This window comes from Artemia franciscana, chromosome 5 (assembly GCF_032884065.1).
Source record: "Artemia franciscana chromosome 5, ASM3288406v1, whole genome shotgun sequence".
Lineage (NCBI taxonomy): Eukaryota > Metazoa > Arthropoda > Branchiopoda > Anostraca > Artemiidae > Artemia > Artemia franciscana.
Genome location: NC_088867.1, coordinates 16,517,399 through 16,541,260, shown reverse-complemented (window position 1 = coordinate 16,541,260; position 23,862 = coordinate 16,517,399). Strand labels below are relative to the sequence as shown.

At 34.5% G+C, this 23,862-nt stretch overlaps 1 protein-coding gene across 2 annotated transcripts in view; it reads left to right on the top strand.

The window, feature by feature from the left end:
- The window catches only part of LOC136027032 (chloride channel protein 2-like), a 172,142-nt gene extending 149,642 nt beyond the window's left edge, over window positions 1–22,500 (top strand). For both annotated transcript variants that reach the window (XM_065703946.1, XM_065703948.1), the window contains 5 exons: window positions 2,871–3,270; window positions 6,456–6,601; window positions 9,707–9,803; window positions 11,630–11,857; window positions 20,465–22,500. In XM_065703946.1, the coding sequence (XP_065560018.1) occupies window positions 2,871–3,270; window positions 6,456–6,601; window positions 9,707–9,803; window positions 11,630–11,857; window positions 20,465–20,713 (1,120 nt within the window). In that variant the 3' untranslated portion in view covers window positions 20,714–22,500. The remainder of the gene's footprint in view (window positions 1–2,870; window positions 3,271–6,455; window positions 6,602–9,706; window positions 9,804–11,629; window positions 11,858–20,464) is intronic.
- The last annotated feature ends 1,362 nt before the right edge of the window (window positions 22,501–23,862 follow it).

Genomic DNA, 23,862 nt, shown 5'->3' with positions numbered 1-23,862 from the left:
GATTTTTCTCAAGGTGGTTGTAGAAGACCTGTGGTGATGTCATGACGTTAATAAAATAATAAGTTGTTTTGTATGCAATTAGAAGACAAGTGACAATGAAAATCCCCGTATAGAGGCCTGCCCCGTGCCGAGAGCTGGTGACCAGCGGCGAAGCAGCCCGGTTCCTATTACTATATATACATACATACATCTATTACCGTGAATGTTCGAAATCTGCTGAATGCCGACATTCAGCGCGCGCTTTGCTAATGCTTAATGCCCAGAGTTTTCCGTCAGATGAAATGGTTGTAAGACAATTGGGTTAAAATGTTGTCGAATTAAGACATACCATCGTGTAGATTCCTTTTTTGAGCACTGAGGACGATTTTGCGGAGGTCTTTGTCGAAATATTTGCTTAATTTTCATCTTCGTATTTTGTTACTGGCTGACAAACCCCCCGTTTTTTCACCTATTTTACTTTCCTCTTTTCATTTATTATTTCCTTTCTCGTTTTTATAAACCTACCCATTGTTTTATTTACTGGAGGGTCAAGATGAACAGAGGATATGTCACTTCAAACACCTTATGCAAGTCGTCCAGATTATGCAAGTCGCGGCTTGAAATAACTAGGTATCGTATCGCTTTGTGACCTTTACAGGCCAAAAGCCTTTCTCTGCAAGCTCTAACACCCTTCATGCATTGGATTGGTTTTGATGCTTTTATTTTCGGTGGAAGATTTTTTCAACAATATCTTGTCGATCCAGATATTTATATTAAGCGTGATTGCATTCAATGGATAAATTGAGCCAAAAAACTATTCTGGCCAAAAATTACATGACTTAGCTTCGAAACAGAATACAGTCGTCGGAGAAAGAGAAATACTACCGTCAACATTTATCGGATCAACAGACTACTTTACTGAACATTTCGAAGGTGTTTTGGCTATTGTTTATCGTCTTCGACCCCCCAGATCCCTTTATAACTATGGTTTGCAATCCTGACCAAGATAAAAGAAACAGCACTCATTATATCTGATGGTAATAAATTAGTCCCAGAAGTGTCCATTTAAGATCGTTTCAGACTCATTTTTCGAACTATGAAATTGAAATCTGAGTAAATAACCAATGATATTGATAAAACGCAGATATCTAGAAATGAGACAGCATATATGTATATGATTGAATTTGAAAAATGTTTACTACCACACATGTATTTTCAATTGGTCATTTGTCCTTTTGAACGAATCGACAAACCAGTCGAAACTGATGATCTTATTTTGGCTGAGCTACCAAATTTTGACAATTCTTTACTAAAAGAATGAGTCTTAAGGTGGATGACTCATAATACTGTTTGGGCTTTAAAACCAAATGCGAGTTGTATGATCAACAGTTTTCAATACAATAAAATTCAGTCACATTTCTAGCGGGTGATGAAAAACCAAAGTATTGGCATCGCTTTGATCCTAAATCATACGAAGTGGACAATTTTTACCTGACGTGCTGTTTATCAAAGAGACCTCAATAATCACTGAGTTACTCGTCTCGACACCATATATGCTCAAAAATTTTCAATGTTACAAAAATGTTGAACATGTTGCAAAATAGGTCCTGTAAAGTATTTATATAACATGATTGCTCTGGAATAAGGATTGTGGATAGTCAATGGCATTTTATTTACAATGAGGCAGACACCTATATAAAAAATCTCTGCATTAAACCAACTGAAACATGCGGGCGACTATTTAGTTACGATATAAAAAAAAGTCATGTCTTTATGCCTTTAAATGTTCATTTACTTAAGCAATACCTAATTCAAGATACCAGTCAAGCCCAAGAAGATTTGATAGAAATTGTTTAACCTGGCTGAATGTTGGAAGTGCATTTTTATACAAAAAGGCGTTGAAAAAAAATGAAAAACCAGAATTTTCTTTATTATTGGGAATATTTAAATATATATATAAGTAGAATAGAAATGGTATGGAATTTAATGGAATTTAAATACTAAGCCCGAATGTTTAAGAAGAAGAAGAAGAAGAATTTTATTCAATACAATGCAATACAATACAAAATACAACTCAAAATGGAATTACAATACACTTATTCCCCCTCGAAAGGCTCCATGGTGAGGGATACAAGGGGGATAGAAAAAGAAGTACATGGGTACGATGAGTCCATGGATTTTGTGTCGTGGGTTGAATTCACAACATAAGTTTTGTAGCTCATCCAGGGTACTTCTATTTGCGAGTCAGTGACTCGCACACTGACTACAGGGAAAAAAAATCAGGACACTAAGTTCACGTTTCTCGAGTTACAATTGACCCCCTTAAAAGTCAACTTGAGTGTACTGTTCAACGACACCGATTTCCATTTTGACCTGCATTTGCAATGACAATGCATTCAGTCACAAGGCCAAATTTTAAAATTTCTTGACGTCGGCCTGCGTACTCCTATTTTTAACCATGGTTTGTTGTACGTGGCGTGTTCTCGTGATAAGAAACAATGTAAGTTCTGCAGCCACAGTAAAATGAACGACAAACATATAATGCAATGTGGAAGAAAGTAACCAAAACATCTTACTGATAAAAATTTTCTACAATCAGTGATAATTGATTTAGTTTACTTGGTATTGAAGCCAACTCAGTGCTAGTTTAACTGCTAGCAAAGGTTATACTCGGCCTGTTCTATTTTCTCGATCTCTTCATTGACAATTTCTGTTCCTCGGAACTTTTTTATTTTCAACTGCAAAGGTTTCATAAGTAATCTCCAGATCTACAGATTTGATTTTGATTCCATGTCCAAAAAAAACGGTCCTTTTTTGTAGATTCTCATAATTCATTGTCCTGGTATTTTCAAATTTATTATTTTTCATAGTTATCATGATTTTTTTTTCAGGGTGCGAAGTGAATTAAGCTACATTTTTGGGAATGAAAATGGTGCTTCATTATCACCACCTCCTCACTACTTATCCATTTCTCCACCTCCATCTCCTTTTACTCTATCTAAACCAAAGTCATCAGTGAAAACAGTGGGTAATAATCAAAATTCAAACCCTGAAAAATCCAAACACGAAGAGAATGAAATAACAAAAGCCGACGATGACACGTCAGTTCGCGTTCGTCGTTTATCTAGATTTGAGGTTATACCTGCTGCACTAGATGATATGCCTTCTGCTGCTCATACCCCGGTTGAAAGCCCTTCAGATAGGCCCTCCTTAAGTGGAATGGCATCACAAGCTCCGTCATTTGATTTGCGGGTCTTATTTGGCACCCCTGTTCCTGAAGCTGATAGAGCGGTAGGCACTTTGCGTTTTGTCATTAAGGGTCATCTAAAGTGTTGTTAGTGTATTTACAAGGCTTTCATTCTTATTTCTCACGGCAATTAGAGTTCAAGCTATCAAAATTTATGTTTTGAGTTTTCCAATTCGTGCAGTCACACTAAAGATTGGTAACAGTCCATTCATATTGATGGTTAAAATAGGCATTTCAGGATTTGGACTGAAATAGTGTCATTTTTAATTGCTAAGAATATTACCAGAAGCCACCTTGGTTCCTGAATATAATATCCAGTCTCGCTTTTAATGTAGTATGTATTAGGGTGCATTAGAACCCCTACGACCACTGAAAATATTTTTCTGTTCAGGATGAAAGTTTACATTGTCTTGCTTACCGGTACAAAGATAGAGATGCCGCTGGGGTAGAGGGTGTATCATGGGTGTTATCATAGTATTTCCCAGGGAAGGTGAATATTTTCAGATAATTCCTTGAGATTAAATGTAATATTTGAATGAGATTTCAATTTTGCACAGAAGTGCTTGAAAAAAAACTCCCCTAGTGTATATTCCTTACAAAGTAAACCATAATTGTTTGGGGGATCCTTCAAGAGAGTTGCGGAATAGTAAACTTTTGGTGGGAGAGTTGATTTTTTATGGGAGTGTTTCATACACGGGGTCAAGATTTCTAGTAAAATTTGAAAAACGGTTAAGCGAAGAGTGAATCTGGGGGATTGGGGGGGGGGGAGTTTATCTACAGAGAATTATCCGTGCTAAATTTTCTAAGGAAAGAACTGTTCGTGAGGGGAATCTTCTACTCTTTCAATGCTTCTTCTTACTTTCAGTAAAAAATACTTGTTTATCTTTGTTGGTTTGTGTTTGAAGATCAGAGCGTCCTTTGCATTCATTCCTAATATAATTTTTCTGTATGTGTACACTCTTATCATTCTTATTTATGTCCTAATGGCACAAAAACATTGTATATTGCCAAATATAGCGATTTTTTTTTTATTCTGTGAGGTCCTAGTACCAAAACTAAACATTTTCATTCATATTTTTCTTTGTTTGCCCAAATGCAAACTACCTTTCCAAATTGCTGTTCTGTTCAATTTGTGAAGGTAGATTAATTTCGTCAAGCCTAGTGTATTCATAACTATTACGTACATTAATAATAAAAAAGCTCACACAAATAAAATGGAGCATTCTGCTCTCCGAGTTTTATCAAGGAGGCACACTCGTGCCTCTATAAAGAGGCGACACACGACAATGTTAAGCGATCTTCGGTTCCAGTGGTCGCAGACGGATGGGGAGGGATGCATTTCGTAGCCCGAGCTCCAACTAAGAAACCTGCAAAATTTCATCCCCCTCCAACTTTTTCTTCATGGGGAAAATCTGGCCGAAAGTTTCGACCTGTCAACCCAAGCCCCCCTTTAACGTTGTCCGATCGGGCTGAAATGCACAAGTTAAGGTCCCCTAGGGCCCAGGAGCTTATCCGCGAAATTTCAGCTTGATCCGATAACTCCTTCCCTGTTTTCCAGAAACCACCCATTAGCTATTTAATTAACGGATTTCTCTCCATAAGAGCCCATGTTAATTTGAAATTTTTAAAAGCTATTGAGAAGTTATATTTACACACATGCAAGTTATTAGCTCAGTTGGTAGAGCGTGAGACTTTTAATCCTCGGGTCAAGGGTTCAAGTCCCATACGGGCGGTTTTTTTTCACAACATCAAAAAAATTTTGATAACACCTGGACAGCTTGTCATTTGAGAGATAACAGAATATTAGCTTCTTATGAGCAAAAGAAACATTTCGGTCATTCTATCTATTTTTTTTCTATTTTATACAATGATTTAAAAGCGGGGGGGGGGTTCCTCTCCTAATTCCTGTACGAGGAGTACAGGAATTATTAAATTACATCCACCATGGATTGTAGAAAAACGTACAGAATTAATATGAAAAAAAATTAAACCTGTACAAAAGAGTCTTTAAAAGCGGGGGGTTTGCCTCTCCTAATAGTCTTCTTATAGTCCTAATAGTCTAATAGTCCCATGTTAATTTTTGAAATTCTTAAAAGTTACGAATATCAACATTCAAGTACATCAAAATAATCAGCTCGGCACGGCGAGAATGACTGCAAGCATCATAAAAATCCAGCTCCATTCCAGAAAAAATTTTGATTACACCTGGACAGCTTATCATTTGAGAGATAACAGAATATTAGCTTCTTATGAGCAAAAGAAACATTTAGGTCATTCTATCTATTTTTTTTCTATTTTATACAATGATTTAAAAGCGGGGGGGGGCGGCAGCCACCCAAGTTCCTCTCCTAATTCCTGTACGAGGAGTACAGGAATTATTTAATTACATCCACCATGGATTGTAGAAAAACGTACAGAAATAATATGAAAAAAACTTCGTTTTCTTAAAGAGTTAAAGAGGCTGCGTCCCAAAGTCGAACCTTAAAACGTACAGGAATTAGAAGAGGCAGTTGGGGGGCTGCCGCCCCCCAAACCCCCAGCTTTTAAAGACTCTTTTGTACAGGTTTTTTGTTTTTTTGCTAACCCCCAGCTCTTGGCTTCGGAAAGGCCCTCTTTTAATTAACAAAAAATTGAAATGAATGAATAATGGAATAACTTCGAAAAATGTTAAACACAAGAGGACAGGAGAACCATTGCGCCGAAACTAGTAATTAGTAACAATGAAGTCCCCCCCCAAAAAAAAAAAAAAACCTGTACAAAAGAGTCTTTAAAAGCTGGGGGTTTGGGGGGCGGCAGCCTCCCAACTGCCTCTTCTAATTCCTGTACGTTTTAAGGTTCGACTTTGGGACGCAGCCTCTTTAACTCTTTAAGAAAACGAAGTTTTTTTCATATTATACAGACACTAAATCCAACCAAAATCTTGAGTTCAAAATCTATTAGCTATATTTACCATTTTTTTTCTTTTGAAAGGTTCAGAGAAAATATTTACAAAACATTCGTCTTATGTGTTTGTGGAATTTTACTGTTGGTAAATAGCCAAAAAATTATTATTCTTGTTAGGATTTTGCAATTACACTTGTTAAGTAAGGGAGAAGTTTATTTACTTCCTTGTTTTATTTTTTCATCTGCATTATCAAACCATTTTTACTGTACTTACTAAATGCAATTAAACTTAATTTTTATTGTTCTGTAGAAATTAATCCAGCTTAATTGTTATTTTAATTTTTAGAGCAGTCCACTTGCATTCAGCCGGGGATCAAGTCCCAGAAAATCGATCTTGAAAAGAACAATGTCGACCAGTGTTCCACCTGGACACTCTCTACCTGCATCTTTACCAATCACACCTTATCAAACTTTCACTGGGGATGACTATAGGTCAGTTTTTTCTTTTTTCTACTTTTAGGTTTTACTGCAGCAGAACTTTCACTCCTTCAAATTTTTCATTGTTGCAAGGAGGGGTGAAGTACTTGTAACCCCTCCTGCCATTCTTATATTTTGAAAAATGAGGTTTGGGGTGAATTGCCTTATTTGGTAGTTTCTTTTGAAAAATTGATTTAAAAAGCAAATTTTTCTGCCCCTTCTTGATATTGACAAGTTAATGTCCCCCTCCCCTCTCTGGAATTTGTGAATTCAAGGTGCTGATATAATGTATTAAAGGTATTTATTCTTTGGGAAAAACTAATGTTTTTCCTGCTTTTAGTACATTGGACAAATAACCACTTGAATTAGACCTTGACTCTACCCACTTATTCAATTTCCTTGGACAAACAGTACAGCACAATTAACCAAATAGAAAGATCCATGGACATGTAACATTAAAGTTTGTAAATATAAGGAATGGTAAACTCAACCTTAAGAACCCCTCATATTCCCAAGTGATCACCATCATTCAGGGCTCATGAGAGAAATGCACACTAGCCTTTATGGGCTTCTGTGCTCTAGACTCCTCACCTAGGATACCGAGGCACCATGATATACCATATAATAGTACCATGATAGCACCATATAATACCGAGGCACCATGATATACCATATAATAGTACCATGAAAGCACCATATAATACCGAGGCACCATGATATACCATATGATAGTACCATGATAGCACCATATAATACCGAGGCACCATGATGCACTTACCATGGGTTTTTGAATATAGTGTAGATGAAACTTGTGAAAAACATGCATATTTGTAAAATCGTTTGAAATTACTTGCAAAAGGAGAGTACATGTATAATTGACGGGAGCAAACTAGTGAGTGGGTTCACTTTTTAGAACAAATCTAAAAAGAACCAATTTTTTGAACAAATCTCAAAATTTGTTCAAGAAACAAAAGGTGGCTTCAAGAAAAATTGGTTGTTGGAACATCAAGGTAAATATTAACAGCCTTTCAAGCTGGTATAGATACAAGTCGCCAATTCAAATAAGAAAAATAAAGAGCAATTGTAAAAATAATATCCATTAGTATTATTTGACAACTTTTTTTGCGTTTGCTTAAAAATATATTATGTTGAATACTAACATTTTAAATTGTCTAGCTGTTTTAATCGCGGAAAAACCTCATAAAACCAGTTTACAGCTTGAAATTGGGTTACAATTTAACATAAATTTTTACTAAAATTCATATAGTTACAGCATATTCTTGTATACCTAAATAATTGTGGGTAAAAAAATGAGTAGGTGATATATGAATGTTAAATTATGGTAACGGGGAATTAATTACTTCCAAATCAAAATCATCCTCCTTATCATATATTTCACAAACTAACTTATGATTTTAAAAAATATTACTATTTAAGTTCAAAAAGTGTTCGTCTAGGTCTAGACAATTACTCAGAGGTGCCATTTGGGGGGGGGGGGGGGGGGTCAGGGGTGGGCAAATGCCCACCCCAGATTTTTCAGGGGGCCCAAGCTTCCACCACAAAGGGCCCTTTGCCGGCCATAATAATTTATTTTGTCCAACATAATCCATTCTATCCAATTGATTTGAAATTACTGCACGCCTATTACTTTCACCGACGTATTGTTTACTTAAATAAGAAAGTTTCTCGCTGAGGAGGGCCAGCCTTTAGTCTGGTTGAATTTCCCACTTTCAGTTTAATCACTTAACCTCTTTGATTATGATTTTTGATGTTATAATTAATCTTAGAGGTCAGTGTGGTTGAGTTCCACATTGGGTTATTTTTTCTTATGTGAAAGTTGGGGGGGGCCAAAATGGAGTTCGTGCCCACCCCAAGATTTGGCCCAAATGGCGCCTCTGCAATTTCTATGACTAGCTTTTAGAATCAACTCGAAGGGATAACTATTTTTTGAAGTATCAATAAATTTATCAAAGTAGAAAGTATGGTCTTAGATTTTTGATACTGCAGTTTGAAGACAGTCCAATTTAAATTTTAATTGAGACTTGAACTGAATAGAAATTAAGATTGCAAATTTAAAGTGTCTCAAAATAGAATCTTTACTTGGTAAGAAATTTCTCAAATTAATATTACTTTTTTTTAACTTTGCTATTGGAAAAATTCATTTAAGAAAAATTTATTGTGTACGAAATTAATAAAACTATTTAAAATTTTCTCCTTGATGTTCTTTTGTTCCAAAAGTTTGAGAGGGTTCAAAAAGAAAAGTGTTTGATATTCTTGTATTACAAAGTATAAAAGCCTTTCTTAAATTTGACCAACAGACTGAAAAAACAATCTCTTATTATTTTCAGCCCTGTTTCACTGTTTGGTCGAGTGTACTTTTTCAACTTTAAATCAAACGGAAGGAAACACATTATTCGGCCATAGGATAACCTGTTCTTCTTCGTCAAATGACTTACATGAAATCCTGTTCATAAAACAAATATAAAATCCTGTCTTTACCTAGTTTTAGGGGTTTCTAAAGTCAGCTTTAACGTGATAGGACGTAAAAACGTTGAAACGTGATAGGTCAAATCGTGATTTTGAAGACACACGAAATGCAAAAATTTTCAGCTTTCACTGAAACAAAAAAGAGCCAAATATTCTTGAAGATGTGGTTTTGAACACGCACGGAACGCAAAGATTTTCAACTTCCACTGAAACAAAAAAGAGCCAAATATTCTTGAAGATCATCTTAAAAGGCGATTTAAAATCTCACCCACAACCAAAAATGGACCTATCTCAAAACTTAGTTTAGTTTTTCAAATAGCTAAATTCCAGGTTTTTGTTAGGATGTACAGTGAATGTAGTTGTGAACAGCAACTTCTAATCGAAAACAGATACAGATAAGCTATTGGACAATGTGATAATCCTGTTTCTGTCCAACAACTTGAAATCTGGTTTGAGAAGCCAAGTTGAGCTTATGTCGAACCTAGTTTTGGTCATTATCGGTATCTGCTATTTAATATCCCATTCTAGTAACCCGAAAATTACCAGGTATTTTTTCATAGCAGCGATAATACTTGATGCTACGTTGGTGCTAAAGTTAAGGATATATGCAACTAATCAGTTAAAATCTTTCAGGGCCCGTAGTCCTTTTGAGACCATTTTTCGTCGATCAAATGCTTCACTGACTTCGCATGATATGAAGAGCTTTTTCCCAATTAAGAAAGTTACGCTGGTAAGATCATTTTTTTTGGGGGGGGGACTAAATTCTTTCAGATGCTTAGGAAAGATTTGTCATGATTATTACTTATTTTGTATGTTATTCATAAATTGTAAGATCTAAATGCAGTATTCTAGCTTGAGAGAGAGAGAGATAGCAGAATTTTGTGAAATTTAAACCAATCTTTGGTGTAAAAAGAACTTAAGGGAGTTTGGGAGCTTTTTAAGGAAGATTTTAAGGGAGCTTTTTAAGGGAGTTTTTTACTAATTAAGAAAGTTACTGTGGTTACATTTTGTTTTTTTGGCGGTGGTAGGGCTTTATTCTTGCAGATGCTTAGGAAAGGTTTGTCATGATTATTACTTATTTGATATATTTTTCATAAATTGTAAGATCTAAATGTGGTATTCTGGCTTGAGAGAGAGAGCAGATTTTGTGAAATTTAAACCAATCTTTTGTGCAAAAAGAACTTAAGGGAGTCTTCTTTATTATGAATTAGCCAGAAAAAAAGAATCATCAATTCATTGTTTCTTTTAATTTACAAAACGTGTTAAGATATAGATTATCCTGATATTATCTGAGGTTAACAAAAATAATATTTTATTCTATACGATTAGATTAATATTGATTTGAAAACGTACAAATAATAGACACTGACATGCTTCTACAATGAAAAAACTTAAACAATTTTAAGGTCACTAAGGTACTAGCCTATATTTGAACAAAGATGACCCAATTCTCCAAGATTTTCAAATTTTGTAGAGATAGAAGGGTGGTTATACTTTATTAAATGATAAGTGTACAGGCGTAAAACGTATGTTCGCCTGTCTTTATTAATATTTTAAGCAGATTCGATTTTACTGTATATCTTTATTACTTCGGTGCTCCACAACAATCCGCGTTTAAGAATATGAATAGTTAAGAATAATAATTGTAAATATATTAAGTTTTTTAATGAATGACGAAGAATCAATATTAGATTGAGTATAAATACTTCAAGCGTATCGTTTGTAGCAGTGTGGTTACACCGTTTAATTTATACGTCTTTTTTCAAATATTTACGTTTAAAATATTTTGTTTTTCGTTTGAATGTTTGAAATAAGTTTGTTTTTCGCATAAATTAAGACGACAAATATTGTTTAAATTTCTAAAAATCTTTAGGTTTATAGACAAATATACATGTCTATTTTCTGATTTTATTAATGATATTGACGAGTATTTTAAAAATAAAAATGTTTTCACTGTATGTTCAGTTTCCCTGAAAGTGTTTTGTGTATAAGTTGCAAGCGATATAACTTATGACAATATAAAAACGATATAAACGATATAATTGTTGGCAAAATTGGGTCTGGGTTTTCAGAAGATGCTAGAGAGTCTGTATAGTTATTTGAGGAGTTTTATTTTCGAAAGAAAGAGATGAAAGTTGTTAAAGCTTTTGTTTATTTAAGACATATGTTGGTACTTTTATGACAGACGCCCTACCTAATGTTTTTCTTATATGTTTCTCTGACGCTCAATCCTAACGAAACATACCAAAGTAAGATAAAAATATAATACTATAGAAGCAAATTTTAGCAGTTCGACATGGCAATAAGAATAGTGCCGATTTTATGTACGTCTAGAAATATTTTTAAGCGTATCCAGGCTATCTTTTGAAATCGACCTAGTAAAGGACGATCTAGGGTAATCCAAAATAATAATAATATATAATAATATAATAATATAATATAATAATAATAGTAATAATAATAATAATAATATACGAGCCTTATTATTCACTGAAACCCTCACAAGGTTATGAATAAAAGTACAATTGCCTTTTTTTTTATTTCTTGTTGTTATAGCCAAAGGCAAGAGTAATTGATATGTCTCCAGAAGAGCAAGCTTTGTGGGAGGAAGCAGAAATGGAGAAGCCGGTGGATTTAACCAAGTGTCATATAGACCCTGCCCCATTTCAATTAGTTGAAAGGACGTCTCTGCTTAAAGTACATGCCCTTTTTAGCATGGTGGGGGTTAACCATGCTTATGTAACTGCAATTGGTCGGCTCGTAGGAGTCGTAGCTCTACCTGAGGTAATTATTGCTAATTTTCATTCAATTTTCACATCTAAGGCCTTTCATAGCGTTGAACATTAATCATTAAGAACACATAAGCATTCAGTTGCACGTATATCTCAAAATGAGATCAAGTTGTAATTTAGAAGAACTACCGAATGAAATGCTTGACGTTGACTTTGGATGCAATAACACCCTAATTCTCCCAAAACACCTATAGTTCTGTGTCATACCCCATTATTTTCCCCCTATTCTATCAAACCTGCCTAAATCTATTGCTGAAGTCCGTTTATTTAAGCGATTCCATCAAATTTATCGGACAATTTCATTGGATGCAAATATAAATCCTCTCTTAACTTCATAAGTCTTCACACAACCTCACATAACTCAGCAAATTCTTCTGTGCCTCTAATCAGTACCCCTTTTCAAATCGCAAAACAATCTGATTATAGGCAGCTCTAGTTTAAAACTTTTTTATCCTTAATTGACTCCTAATCAAATCTTTTTTTTTTTTTTTGTTTCTTAATCTCGTGTTAATATAACCTTTGGAAGTAAGGCTGTTCACCTGCTTGATTTCCCGTCATCCACTATCACTTCTTCGCCCCATAGAGAAGGAAATTTTTCTGACCCAAACAAGGTTCATATAGGACATGCAAGTGACCTGCATATTCTAGGTCTCGAAAATTTTGTCTGTTTGTCTTCTATGCAGCCCCAAATCATTTTCCTTAGGGCAACGACAATCAAAATTATCCTTAAAAATGGAGCATACAACCATGCCTAACTCCAAATAAAGCTCCCAACCAGCAGCAAACTTCACCTCCTACCTTAACCACAGTAACATGATTTAGATATATAGCAATAATATATTTGAAATAAATGTCGGGTATCATGGTTGCACCAATAGCTTCAGCCTGGTATTACATATAGTAACTAAGAATTAAAAAAATACGGTAAAAAACTAGTAAGTGAGAAGCAATTGTCAATTCTAATTGATTTAGGAATAGCAAACATCATCTAACTTAATTTTAATAGTATTGAATAAAAAAAAAACAAGTTTTTTTTACTAAGAGTAAGGAGTAACATTAAATTTTAAAACGAAGAGAAATTATTACGTATATGAGGGGGTTTTCCCCTCGTCAATACTTCACTCTTTACGCTAAAGTTCGAATTTTGTGCCAATTCCTTAAGACTGACCCCTGAGTCACAAAGGGCATTTAATTAGAATAAATAGCTCTTTTGAAAGTACAAAAGATACTTTAGCGTAAAGAGTGAAGTATTGGAGATGGGACGAATTCCCCCATATACGTAATAATTTCTGTTTGTTTAAGTTTTAATGTTGCTCCTTACTATCAGTAGAAAAAATTTGTTTTTGTATTTAATTTCTGATCATTTTTTAAATAATGCTTGCAAAACCGGCGCTTCCTTCATGGAAAATTCTCTTCCCCTATTAAAAATTTCTTCATGGAAAGATCATTCGATATTCCGCTGAATCTGATGGTGTGATTTTCTTCAAGATTCTGTGACTTTTGGGGGGTCTTGCTCCCCTTTTATCGAAAATCAGGCAAATTTTCTCGGGCTCTTTAATTTTGATGTGTAAGACTAAACTTGATGAAACTTATATATTTAAAATCAGCATTCTTTTGATGTATATATTGGTATCAAATTTCCCTTTTTTAGTCTGTCAGCTGCGATTCATCCGGGTTATATATCTAAACTTATATATTTAAAATCAGCATAAAAATCCGATTCATTTAGTGTATTTGTTGGTATCAAAGTTTCATTTTTTAGGGTTTCGGTTATTATTGAGCCGGGCCCTCCTTACTTACAGTTTTTGAATTTTTTTTTTTTAATTAAAGGGAATTTCGGAATATGCCCAAACCCCAATAAAATGGATCAAACAAAAGAAAAATTATATTGTGTTGGAATCATGTTGACCGAAATTGCTGTACTTGAAACTCTAAGTCAACCGGCTTGAACAAGAACGAAAATCACTTTTTGATTGGGTAGCACTGACGTGTCCTCTTTATTAGTTTATTTTTATTCCCTCTAATGTTAGTGGGGCACTGGAACATCATATAGAGCTACTTGAAGGCTCATTTGAAATCAAATTGCTACATCTGCGTACTTAATAAATAAAACCCAATATTTGAAATGAAATTAATTTTTTTGGCAAAAACTCTATCTTCGTAAACAAGATGGTGAATGATAATCGTAGGTTACAATCACAAATGACGTTCTACAATGGAAGAAGTAATCCGAAGGAAAGGTGAAGGCGGAAAAGCCCAAACTATCCTTTCTAAGGAAAAAACACACAAGACTTCAGTAACAGTAGGGGTGGATATGGAAGTCCTTCAAAGAGTTGAGGAGATGAAAAGCCAGGCCATCTTGTAAAGAAATTCAAATATGTTATATTCGAGCTTCAAATGAACATGTATTCAAAATTATTAGCTTTCCATAATACCTCTCCGAGAATGATAAGTCTAAAATTTTTAAATTACCAGACATGCCACTGATAAATGGGGACAAAAATTTGCCACCCAAAATAAGCATTGAAAACAAGTTTAGAATTCGTGCTTTTCCTTGAAAAATCTGAGAAAATGAAGTTCAATACAATACAGCTAATGCTGGCACTCATTTTATATTTATTGACGATTTATTCATCATTTTGGCAAAAATAAAAAAAAAATGCAAAAAAAAGAGTTGTATGACGGAAACACGATATACCAAAATGTGCAACCCAAAATAATCGTTGAAAACAAGTTTAGAGTTCGTGCTTTTCCTTGAAAATTCTGAGAAAATGGAGCTCAATACGATACAGCTAATGCTGGTATTCAGTTTCTATTTATTGACGATTTATTTATTATTTTTGCGAAAATAAAAAATGCAAAAAAGACATGAGCTGTAAAACGGAAATACAATTTTAAAATTCATTCTGAGACAGAAGAGACTAGAGTAATATGCCCATTTCACGATGATTATTTTAGTTTGACTGAACTTAGAAGAAGTAGAAGCAAAAAAAGAAATATAAAAAGTAGACTTGAAAAACAATTTGATACTTTAAAAATTCCGCTTGGCAGGGGAATCATATTTCAGGTGAATCGTGCTTGGCAGTTACCAACTACGGTAAGAGAGGAGTCAGTATGATTACTATGAGGTTGAATTAAAAAGACTTTCATGAGTATTGCAGAAATTGGGTAGTATGGAAGATTTAATTGGATTGAAAAAGTATTAGAAAAGGAGGAAGGTCCATTCCATCACTTGTCTGTGGCAGTTGGTCCTCAAACTGTGGCAGTGTGGCTGTTTTCCTCAAACTTGTGCCTTATTCCTTTATAGCCCAATCACTCCTGTGACACTTTAGCTATGTATCTTTTGCTATGATTACTTTGAATATCCTATTTGTCAAGTTTTGTTTTGGATTCAGATGTGAATGTGATTCCACCGCTAAAGGTTTAAAGACAAATGCAGCCAATTCCTCGCAACGTTTGGTGTCGTTCTATAGGCCGTAGCCCTTTTCTTAAATTTTCTTAAATGTAAATTGGAGAGAGAGAGAGAGAAAGCTGTATATTTCACCATGCTACAAGTTCATCACTATCATAAAACGACTATTTGTCGATCATCTTGCGGATACCCATCTTCAAAACCTAAGTATTTCGAGATTTATACACATCCCATTATTCAATGCTTATATAGTGGAGATGTGTGTTTTAACAATGCATCTTGAGCGACAGATTGTCAAACAGTTCTTGGTAACGAACTGTAGTAAGGAGCGACCCGGCTCAATAGTAACCAAAACTCTAAAAAATTGAATTTTGATATCAATAGCTACATCAAAAGAATCGCATTTTAATGCTGATTTTAAATATATAAGTTTCATCAAGTTTAGTCTTACCCATCAAAAGTTACGAGCCTGAGAAAATTTGCCTTATTTTAGAAAACAGGGGGAAACACCCCCTAAAAGTCGTAAAATATTAACGAAAACGACACCATCAGATTCAGCGTATCATAGAACCCTACTGTAGAGGTTTCAAGCTCCTATCTACAAAAATGTGGAATTTTGTATTTTTTGCCAGAAGACAAATCACGGGTGCGTGTTTATTTGTTTGTTTTTTCTTTTTCCCAGGGGTCATCGTATCGACCAAGTGGTCCTAGAATTTCGCAAGAGGGCTCATTCTAACGGAAATGAAAAGTTCTAGTGCCCTTTTTAAGTGACCAAAAAAATTGGAGGGCATCTAGGCCCCCTCCCACGCTCATTTTTCTCCAAAGTCAACGGATCAAAATTTTGAGATAGCCATTTTGTTCAGCATAGTCGAAAACTATAAGAACTATGTCTTTGAGGATGACTTACTCCCCCACAATCCCTGGGGGAGGGGCTGCAAGTTATAAACTTTGACCAGTGTTTACATATAGTAATGGTTATTGGGAAGTGTACAGACGTTTTCAGGGGGATTTTATTTTGTTTGGGGGTGGGGCTGAGGGGAGGGGGCTATGTTGGAGGATCTCTCCTTGGAGGAATCTGTCATAGGGGAAGAAAAATTCAATGAAAAGGGCGCAGAATTTTCTAGCATTACTATTAGAAAACAATGAAAAATAAACATGAAAACGTTTTTCTTCAAATGAAAGGAAGGAGTAGCATTGAAACTTAAAACGAACAGAGATTATTACGCATATGTGGGGTTCTAAAAATACTTTAGCATAAAGAGCGAGGTATTTAGGAGGAGATAAATACCTCGCTCTTTATGCTAAATTATTTTTTGTAATTTCAACTATTTATTCTACGGCCTTTCTGATTCAGGGGTCATTCCTAAAGAATTGGGACAAAACTTAAGATTTAGTGTAAAGAGCGAGGTATTAACGAGGGTATAAACCCCCTCGTATACATAATAAAAATATAAGATTATGAAAGTTTGTTACGCAAGTTAATTCTTAAGCTACATATATTTTTTACTAATAAAAACGTTCGTTAAAATTTAAAAGTTCTAGTGGCCTTTTTAAGTAACCAAAAAATTGGAGGGCAACTAGACCTCCTTCTCCACCCCTTATTTCTCAAAATCATCTGATCAAAACTAAGAGAAAGCCATTTAGCCAAAAAAGAATTAATATACAAATATCATTTTAATAATTTATGTGAGGAGAGCCAAAACCAAACATGCATTAATTCAAAAACGTTCAGAAAGTTTTTTAAAAAAAAATAATTTTTTTATATGAAAGTAAGGAGCGACATTAAAACTTAAAACGAACAGAAATTGCTCCATATATGAAATGGGTTGTCCCCTCCGCAATCCCTCGCTCTTTATGCTAAAGTTTGACTCTTTGCCACGATTCTACTTTTTAAAACAATTAAAAGCTTTAGCGTAAAGAGCGAGGGATTGCGGAGGGGACAACCCGTTTTATATACGGAGTAATTTCTGTTCGTTTTAAGTTTTAATGTTGCTCCTTACTTTCAGCTAAAAAAATTAGTTTTTTTTATTTAATTATAAAAAGGTTTCATCATTCATTTGTTGGTACTATTGTAAGTTTTGAGGAAAATAGTAAGTCTTTCATAGTTGCATTGCAACTAGGCTTTTTTCCTAGTATAGACCAGAAATGTATATCCGGGATCTTGCTTATAATGAATTTGCCCTCTAAATTAAGACAGTTATTTGTTTCCTAGAGAAAATACTACCAAGTACAGGATTGTAGATTAACCTAGTTTTTTTCTGGGATAGTTTTCTTTAGGCTATTAGGGAATAGCCAAAAAACCGTGATTGGCATAGGCTATTTCTCATTGGGAGTAGAGTGTAAGGCACATTAACACTGTTAGTCCCTCCAAACTTTCTAACAACACCATTCTCTTCTTAAAACACAATCTTCAGATTCCGTTTGTAAAAAAAAAAAAATTATCTAACTAAGTATTTGGTGTCCTGCAAACTCAAGCTGATGCAGATTTTAATCTAGGAGGGGACTTTTTGATTTAGTTTTTCTTAACTGTCGTTTGTAATTAGGATACCATAAAAGGGTATTTTCATAGTTTAAAGACTATCACACTGAACCTGCTTGCGATCTTTAAGAGCAAAAACTCCTAGTTGAAAATTTTCAGAATTTTTATTCTCTTTAATGTTGCTGGTTTACCGTTTAGTTGCATTTTCTACTTGTTTGGGGCTTCAATCCCAGCAAAATAGCCTCAATTAATTGTAAACATTTTGGTTAGTTTAGCTAAATATGACAACAATTCTTCCTATACTAATTAATAATTCATTTGATTTCTATCTTCCCGTTATTATTTTTCAAAAACGAAAGAACTATGACATAAATTTTGATAAGCAGACCAAATCAAAAGCAATAATAAACTAAATAAAAACTTAGTCTAAGTCATCAGTTATGTTTTTTTGGTATTAATCAACTTACATGAAAGTATGGTGTATTTTAATAATGTAAAGTATGTAAAGATGTGGGAAGTAAAGATTATATTGTAGCTAATGGAAAACGCAGAAAACGTTTTTTGGAAAACATGGAAAACGCTTTTGAAAACGTGGAAAATGTTTTTGCTCGACAACCCACATGAATCTATAATAGCCATGTGAGTTCAGATTGCTAAACATATGGGTTATTTTAGCATTCATTTGTTGTCGCGTGTGCCAAAAAAAGTTAAGGAAAATATTATTAAAAGCAAACAAGTGTTATTTAGAAGAAGATATCAAACAGTTCGTGGTAACGAACTTTAGTAAGGAGCGACCCGGCTCAATGGTAACCAAAACTCTAAAAAATGGAATTTTGATGCCAGTAGTTACATCAAAAGAATGGCATTTTAATGCTTATTTTAAATATATAAATTTCATCAAGATTAGTCTTACCCGTCAAAAGTTACGAGCCTGAAGAAATTTGCCTCATTTTAGAAAATAGGGGAAATACCCCCTAAAAGTCATACGATCTTAACGAAAATCACACCATCAGATTCAGCGTATCAGAGAACCTTATTGTAGAAGTTGCAAGCCCTTATCGACAAAAATGTGGAATTTCGCATTTTTTGCCCGAAGACAAATCACGGATGCGTGTTTATTTGTTTTTTTGTTTTTTTGTTTTTTTTCCCAGGGGTGATCGTATCGACTCAGTGGTCCTAGAATGTTGCAAAAGGGCTCATTCTAAAGGAAATTAAAAGTTCTAGTGCCCGTTTTAAGTGACCAAAAAAATTGGAGGGCACCTAGGCCCCCTCCCACGCTCATTTTTCCCCAAAGTCACCAGATCAAAATTCTGAGATAGCCATTTTATTCATCATAGTCGAAAAACCTAATAACTATGTCTTTGGGGACGACTTACTCCCCCGCAGTACCCGTGGGAGGGGCTGCAAGTTACAAACTTCGACCTGTGTTTACATATAGTAATGGTTACTGGGAAGTGTACAGACGTTTTCAGGGAGATTTTTTTGGTTTGGGGGAAGATTTGAGGGGGGGTTTACGTGGGAGGATCTTTCCATGGAGGAACTTCTCATGGGGGAAGAGACTTTCAATGGAGGGGTTGCAGGATTTTCTAGCATTATTAAAAAAAAAACAATGAAAAAATAAATATGAAAAGTTTTTTCTACTGAAAGTGAGGAGCAGCATTAATACTTAAAACGAGCAGAAATTATTACGCAGGTGAGGGGTTTACCTCCTCGTAATACCTCGCTCTTTAAAGTTATTTTTAGTAGTTTCAACTATTTATTCTACGGCCTTTGTGATTCAGGGGTCATTCTCAAGGAATTGGGACAGAATTTAAGCTTTAGTGTAAAGAGCGAGGTATCGACGAGGGCTGAGCCCCCTCATATACGGAATAAAACATGCGAATATAGAAGTTCGCTACGTAAGTTAATTCGTAAGTTACGTATATTCTTTACATATGAAAACGTTGGTAAACGATTAAAAGTTATAGTTGCCTTTTTATGTAATCAAAAAATTGGAGGGCAGCTAGGCCTCCTCTCTCGCTCCTTTTTTCTCAAAATCTTCCAATTATAACTATAAAAAACCCATTTAGCCCAAAAAGATTAATATGCATATTTCGTTTTAATTATTTATGCGCGGGTAGCCAAGATCAAAAAATGCATTAATTTAAAAACGTCCAGAAAATAAACAAAAAAAAAACAAGTTTTCTAAATGAAAGTAAGGAGTGACATTAAAACTTAAAACGAACAGAAATTACTCCGTATAATGAAAGGGGCTTTTCGTCCTCAACTCCTTGCTCTTTACGCTAAAGTTTTTTAAATTTTTAAGAAGTCGAGTTAAGAGAAAGAGTCAAACTTTAACGTAAAGAGCGAGGCGTTGAGGACGAAAAGCCCCTTTCATATACGGAGTAATTTCTGTTCGTTTTAAGTTTTAATGTCGCTCCTTACTTTCATTTAAAAAAACTTGTTTTTTTTGTTTAATTACCAACAAAGTTAACATTTTCCCAATTTATGCTGTGGAGATTTCACTCGAGTATCACAATTCATCTTGTATTTTCTTCAAGTATATTTGCCGTAAGATAGGATGCTCATTTTGGGCAAAGAATTCAAAATAGAGTTTGGAAACATAAGGAAATGACGTGTTGACTTTGTACATGAATAACCTGTAAGTGTAGCATTATCAAAACACTATCTTGCATATATACTTTGAATCTTATCTTTTTCTATTCCAGCTCAGACAGGCAATTGAGAATGTAAATTCTGGAGTGTTACGTCCTTCTGAGCATAAATCACCATTAGAGTTTAATATTTCCGATGATGACTCAAGTGTAGGAACTGATGACTCGCCGTCACATGCTCCAGAGACATCAAAACTCATAAGTGCACAGGAAAATACTGAAGAAGATGGAACCAAATTAACCTATGAATTTGATACAGCTACAGGAGAGTTTAATAGATCAGGGAATGCAAAAGAAGACTAAGGAAAATCAAGTGTTTCCATGGGCTGAGGTAGGGGGCTTGGAAAATGTATTAATACTCATTGCCATCAGGAAAAGAAATCTTCAAAAATGAGTGCAAGACCGATTTCGCACAGACGATGATAAATCTGTCGCACCTTATCCTATCTGGCGGGCTGCCCTGCTAGGGAAAATTAATAGCTAAGTACATGGTTCTACTTAGGATGAAGGGAAGGTGGAATTTTAGAACCGGTGAAATTTCTCAAAATAAACAAAACTGTTATAAACAAGACCTTTTTACAAATAAATGAGAATGCTTCGTGGTTTGTTTTAAGCGAATTGTTTCAGCATTTGAAGTTTGAATACTTTTGCTTTTGACATCCATCCTTTTTTCCCTGCTTTTTTACTTTTTTACTTAATTCTATTCCAAAAACAAGGGGTCAAGTAAAAAACATAAATTAAAAAAAACTGCTACCACTAACAATACAGCCATTTACATCGTCAATTTATAAATAACCTGAAATTAAACTAATTTAATACAATTGTAAATTTTGTGGAAGATCCAACTTCAAAGATTCCTTAGATCTAAAACAAAATTTTTGTCGATATATGCAAAGTCTTTTTTTTTTTTATCTTGAATAGTCGAGGCTAGGCTAGTATTGCTAACTTGGGCTTTTCTTAATCTAAATAATAATTCCTACATTACTCTTTTGGACGAAATTAGTCTTTATCTTCAACTGAATGCAATTCAAAAATATAATCAGATATATATTGTATCTAAAAAATTTTAAAACTATTTCGAACTTAGTATTTTTTTTTTCAGATGCTTGATTTAATTCTTCACTTATTAGTTTCCAATATATTTTTTTGTTTTGGTAATGAGTCACAGGAAAACTAGACATTGCCTGTATGTAATATGACAGTTTATGGTCTGTATGTATTGAAGATTGGTTGCTATTTATACGATTATTAGCTATTAAAAACTAATCCAATTGCTTATGTAAAACTATGACCAATCGATGACTCTTTCTAACTTTCTTATAAATAAGCAGTTACTTAACAATTTTTTTTTTACAAAAGTCTGGTGGCAAAGTTTTACAGAGGGTAAATATTGTCTTTCTTCTGAATATTCCAAAGTTTTCCATATCTCATAACTTTTAGTCATCTAGGTTCAGAGGGGGGGGGGGGTTCATAAAAATTTACCAAGATTAGGTATGGAAGCTTGATGAAAACTGCTGGACCGTCAGCTTTTTGAAAAATTGAACACTTTCTAATTTTACCGTTTATATCATCTGGGTTGGGCTTTTCTGGATCATATTACTTATTTTTTTGCACACCATAAAAATCTGAAATTTTCATCATATCAATTATTTTAACTAAAAATTGTAACTTAAATTTCCTCATGAAATACTTTACGCTAATTATTCAGATGGGCTGTTTAATATTTGAGACACATAAAGCCAAACTGAGACACCTCGCCATATATGTCTGTGAGTTTCTTACTTTTGACGGCATTTTGAAAAAGTTATAACATTTGAAATTGATTTATAGTGCATATTTTAAAATGGAGTGTTAATTTAGAGTATTATTAATTAGAGCATTAATTTAGATATTTAGACTATTTATTATGTGATAATAGGGTATTTGTTTTTTTTGTTTACTCCTGTGTGTGACATAATGGGTGATCTGACTTGACACATGGAAGGAAGTTGTGTATACAAGGTCCTAGTCGAAAATAGATTATTGCACAGAAATTTTTTGACTATTTTTGTTCATTTACCCATTCTTTCAAATAAATTGATTTCCTTTAATTAATTCTCTACGTCTCTACTTGTTACCCCTCCGCCTTCATTTATCCCTTTATTTCAAAGTAGTTAGTTGAAGAAAATGCTAGCGATTCACTTTGGTGTGGGTTCAAACAGATATGGGCCAGAACTCAGTTCGTTTTATTAGTCGGGCGACACTAAAAAGGATCTGTTTTTGAGAAAGAAAACTGGCAAAAAGCTTTGCAGTCTGGCTGAAATTTGAAAACAATTTAAAATTAAACTTATAGATGAAATAAAACAAATTTTTTAAACACATAGATAAAGAACATGTGAGTTAGGAAATTTATATGAAGGAACAGGAGTTGTTTTACTTTGAAATTGTTACACTTGTGAGGAGTACCGCTAGCACCAAGCAACATACGGCCGCAGTGGAGCATGCCTTTCTCCAACCCCATTCTATTGAAAGTTCTATTCTCCAGGTAACTCGCTCATATTAAGTTTCAATTATTTTTGAATCATGTTATATGATTTGTTCTAGGCCATTCGACAGTGAATTTTTGGACACAAGGTCCTTCTAAATATCAGATCTCATTAGGATCAAATCACCCGTTCGGAAGTTAAAGATACGGTATTTTTTCTGTTTTTCCGAATTATCGAATTAGGTCCCTCCCCCCTCCAACTCCCCAAAGAGAGCAGATTCGGTCTGGTTATCTCTGTCACGTATCTAGGACTTGTACTTATTCTTCCCACCAAGCTTCATCCCGATTTCTCAATTCTAAGCGTTTTCTAAGATTTCCTGTCCCCCCCCAACTCCCCCCAACGGTGCTGGATCCGGTGGGGATTTCAAATAAGAGGTCCAAGTTACGAGGTTTTTAAGTTAAAAATACCTAATTTTTTTCTAATTTTTCAGAGTTAACCCCCCCCCCTCATCCCACAACTCCCCCAAACATTGCGGATCCGTTTCAGTTATCTCAATTACAAAACTAGGTCTGTGCTTATTTTTCCCGCCAAGTTCCATCCCGATCTCTCCACTCTTAGCGTTTTCCAAGATTTCAGTTTTCTCCCCCCAACTCCCCCATTGTCACTGTATCTGGTCGGGATTTAGCTCTGAAATAGCTTAAGACACGATACCCTTCTAAATATCAAATTTTGTTAAGATCCAATCACCCGTTCGTAAGTTAAAAATACCTCATTTTTTTCTAATTTCTCTAAATTAACCGTCTCTCCACTCCCCCCAGATTTTCAAATAGAGGAAGCAACTATGTCTAATTTAATTTAGTCTGTTTCCTGATACGGCTGCCAAATTTCATCTTCCTAGCTTATCTGGAAGTGCCCAAACTAGCAAAACCGGGACCAATAGACTGACAGAAATTGCAATTGCTATATGTCACTTGGTAAATACCAAGT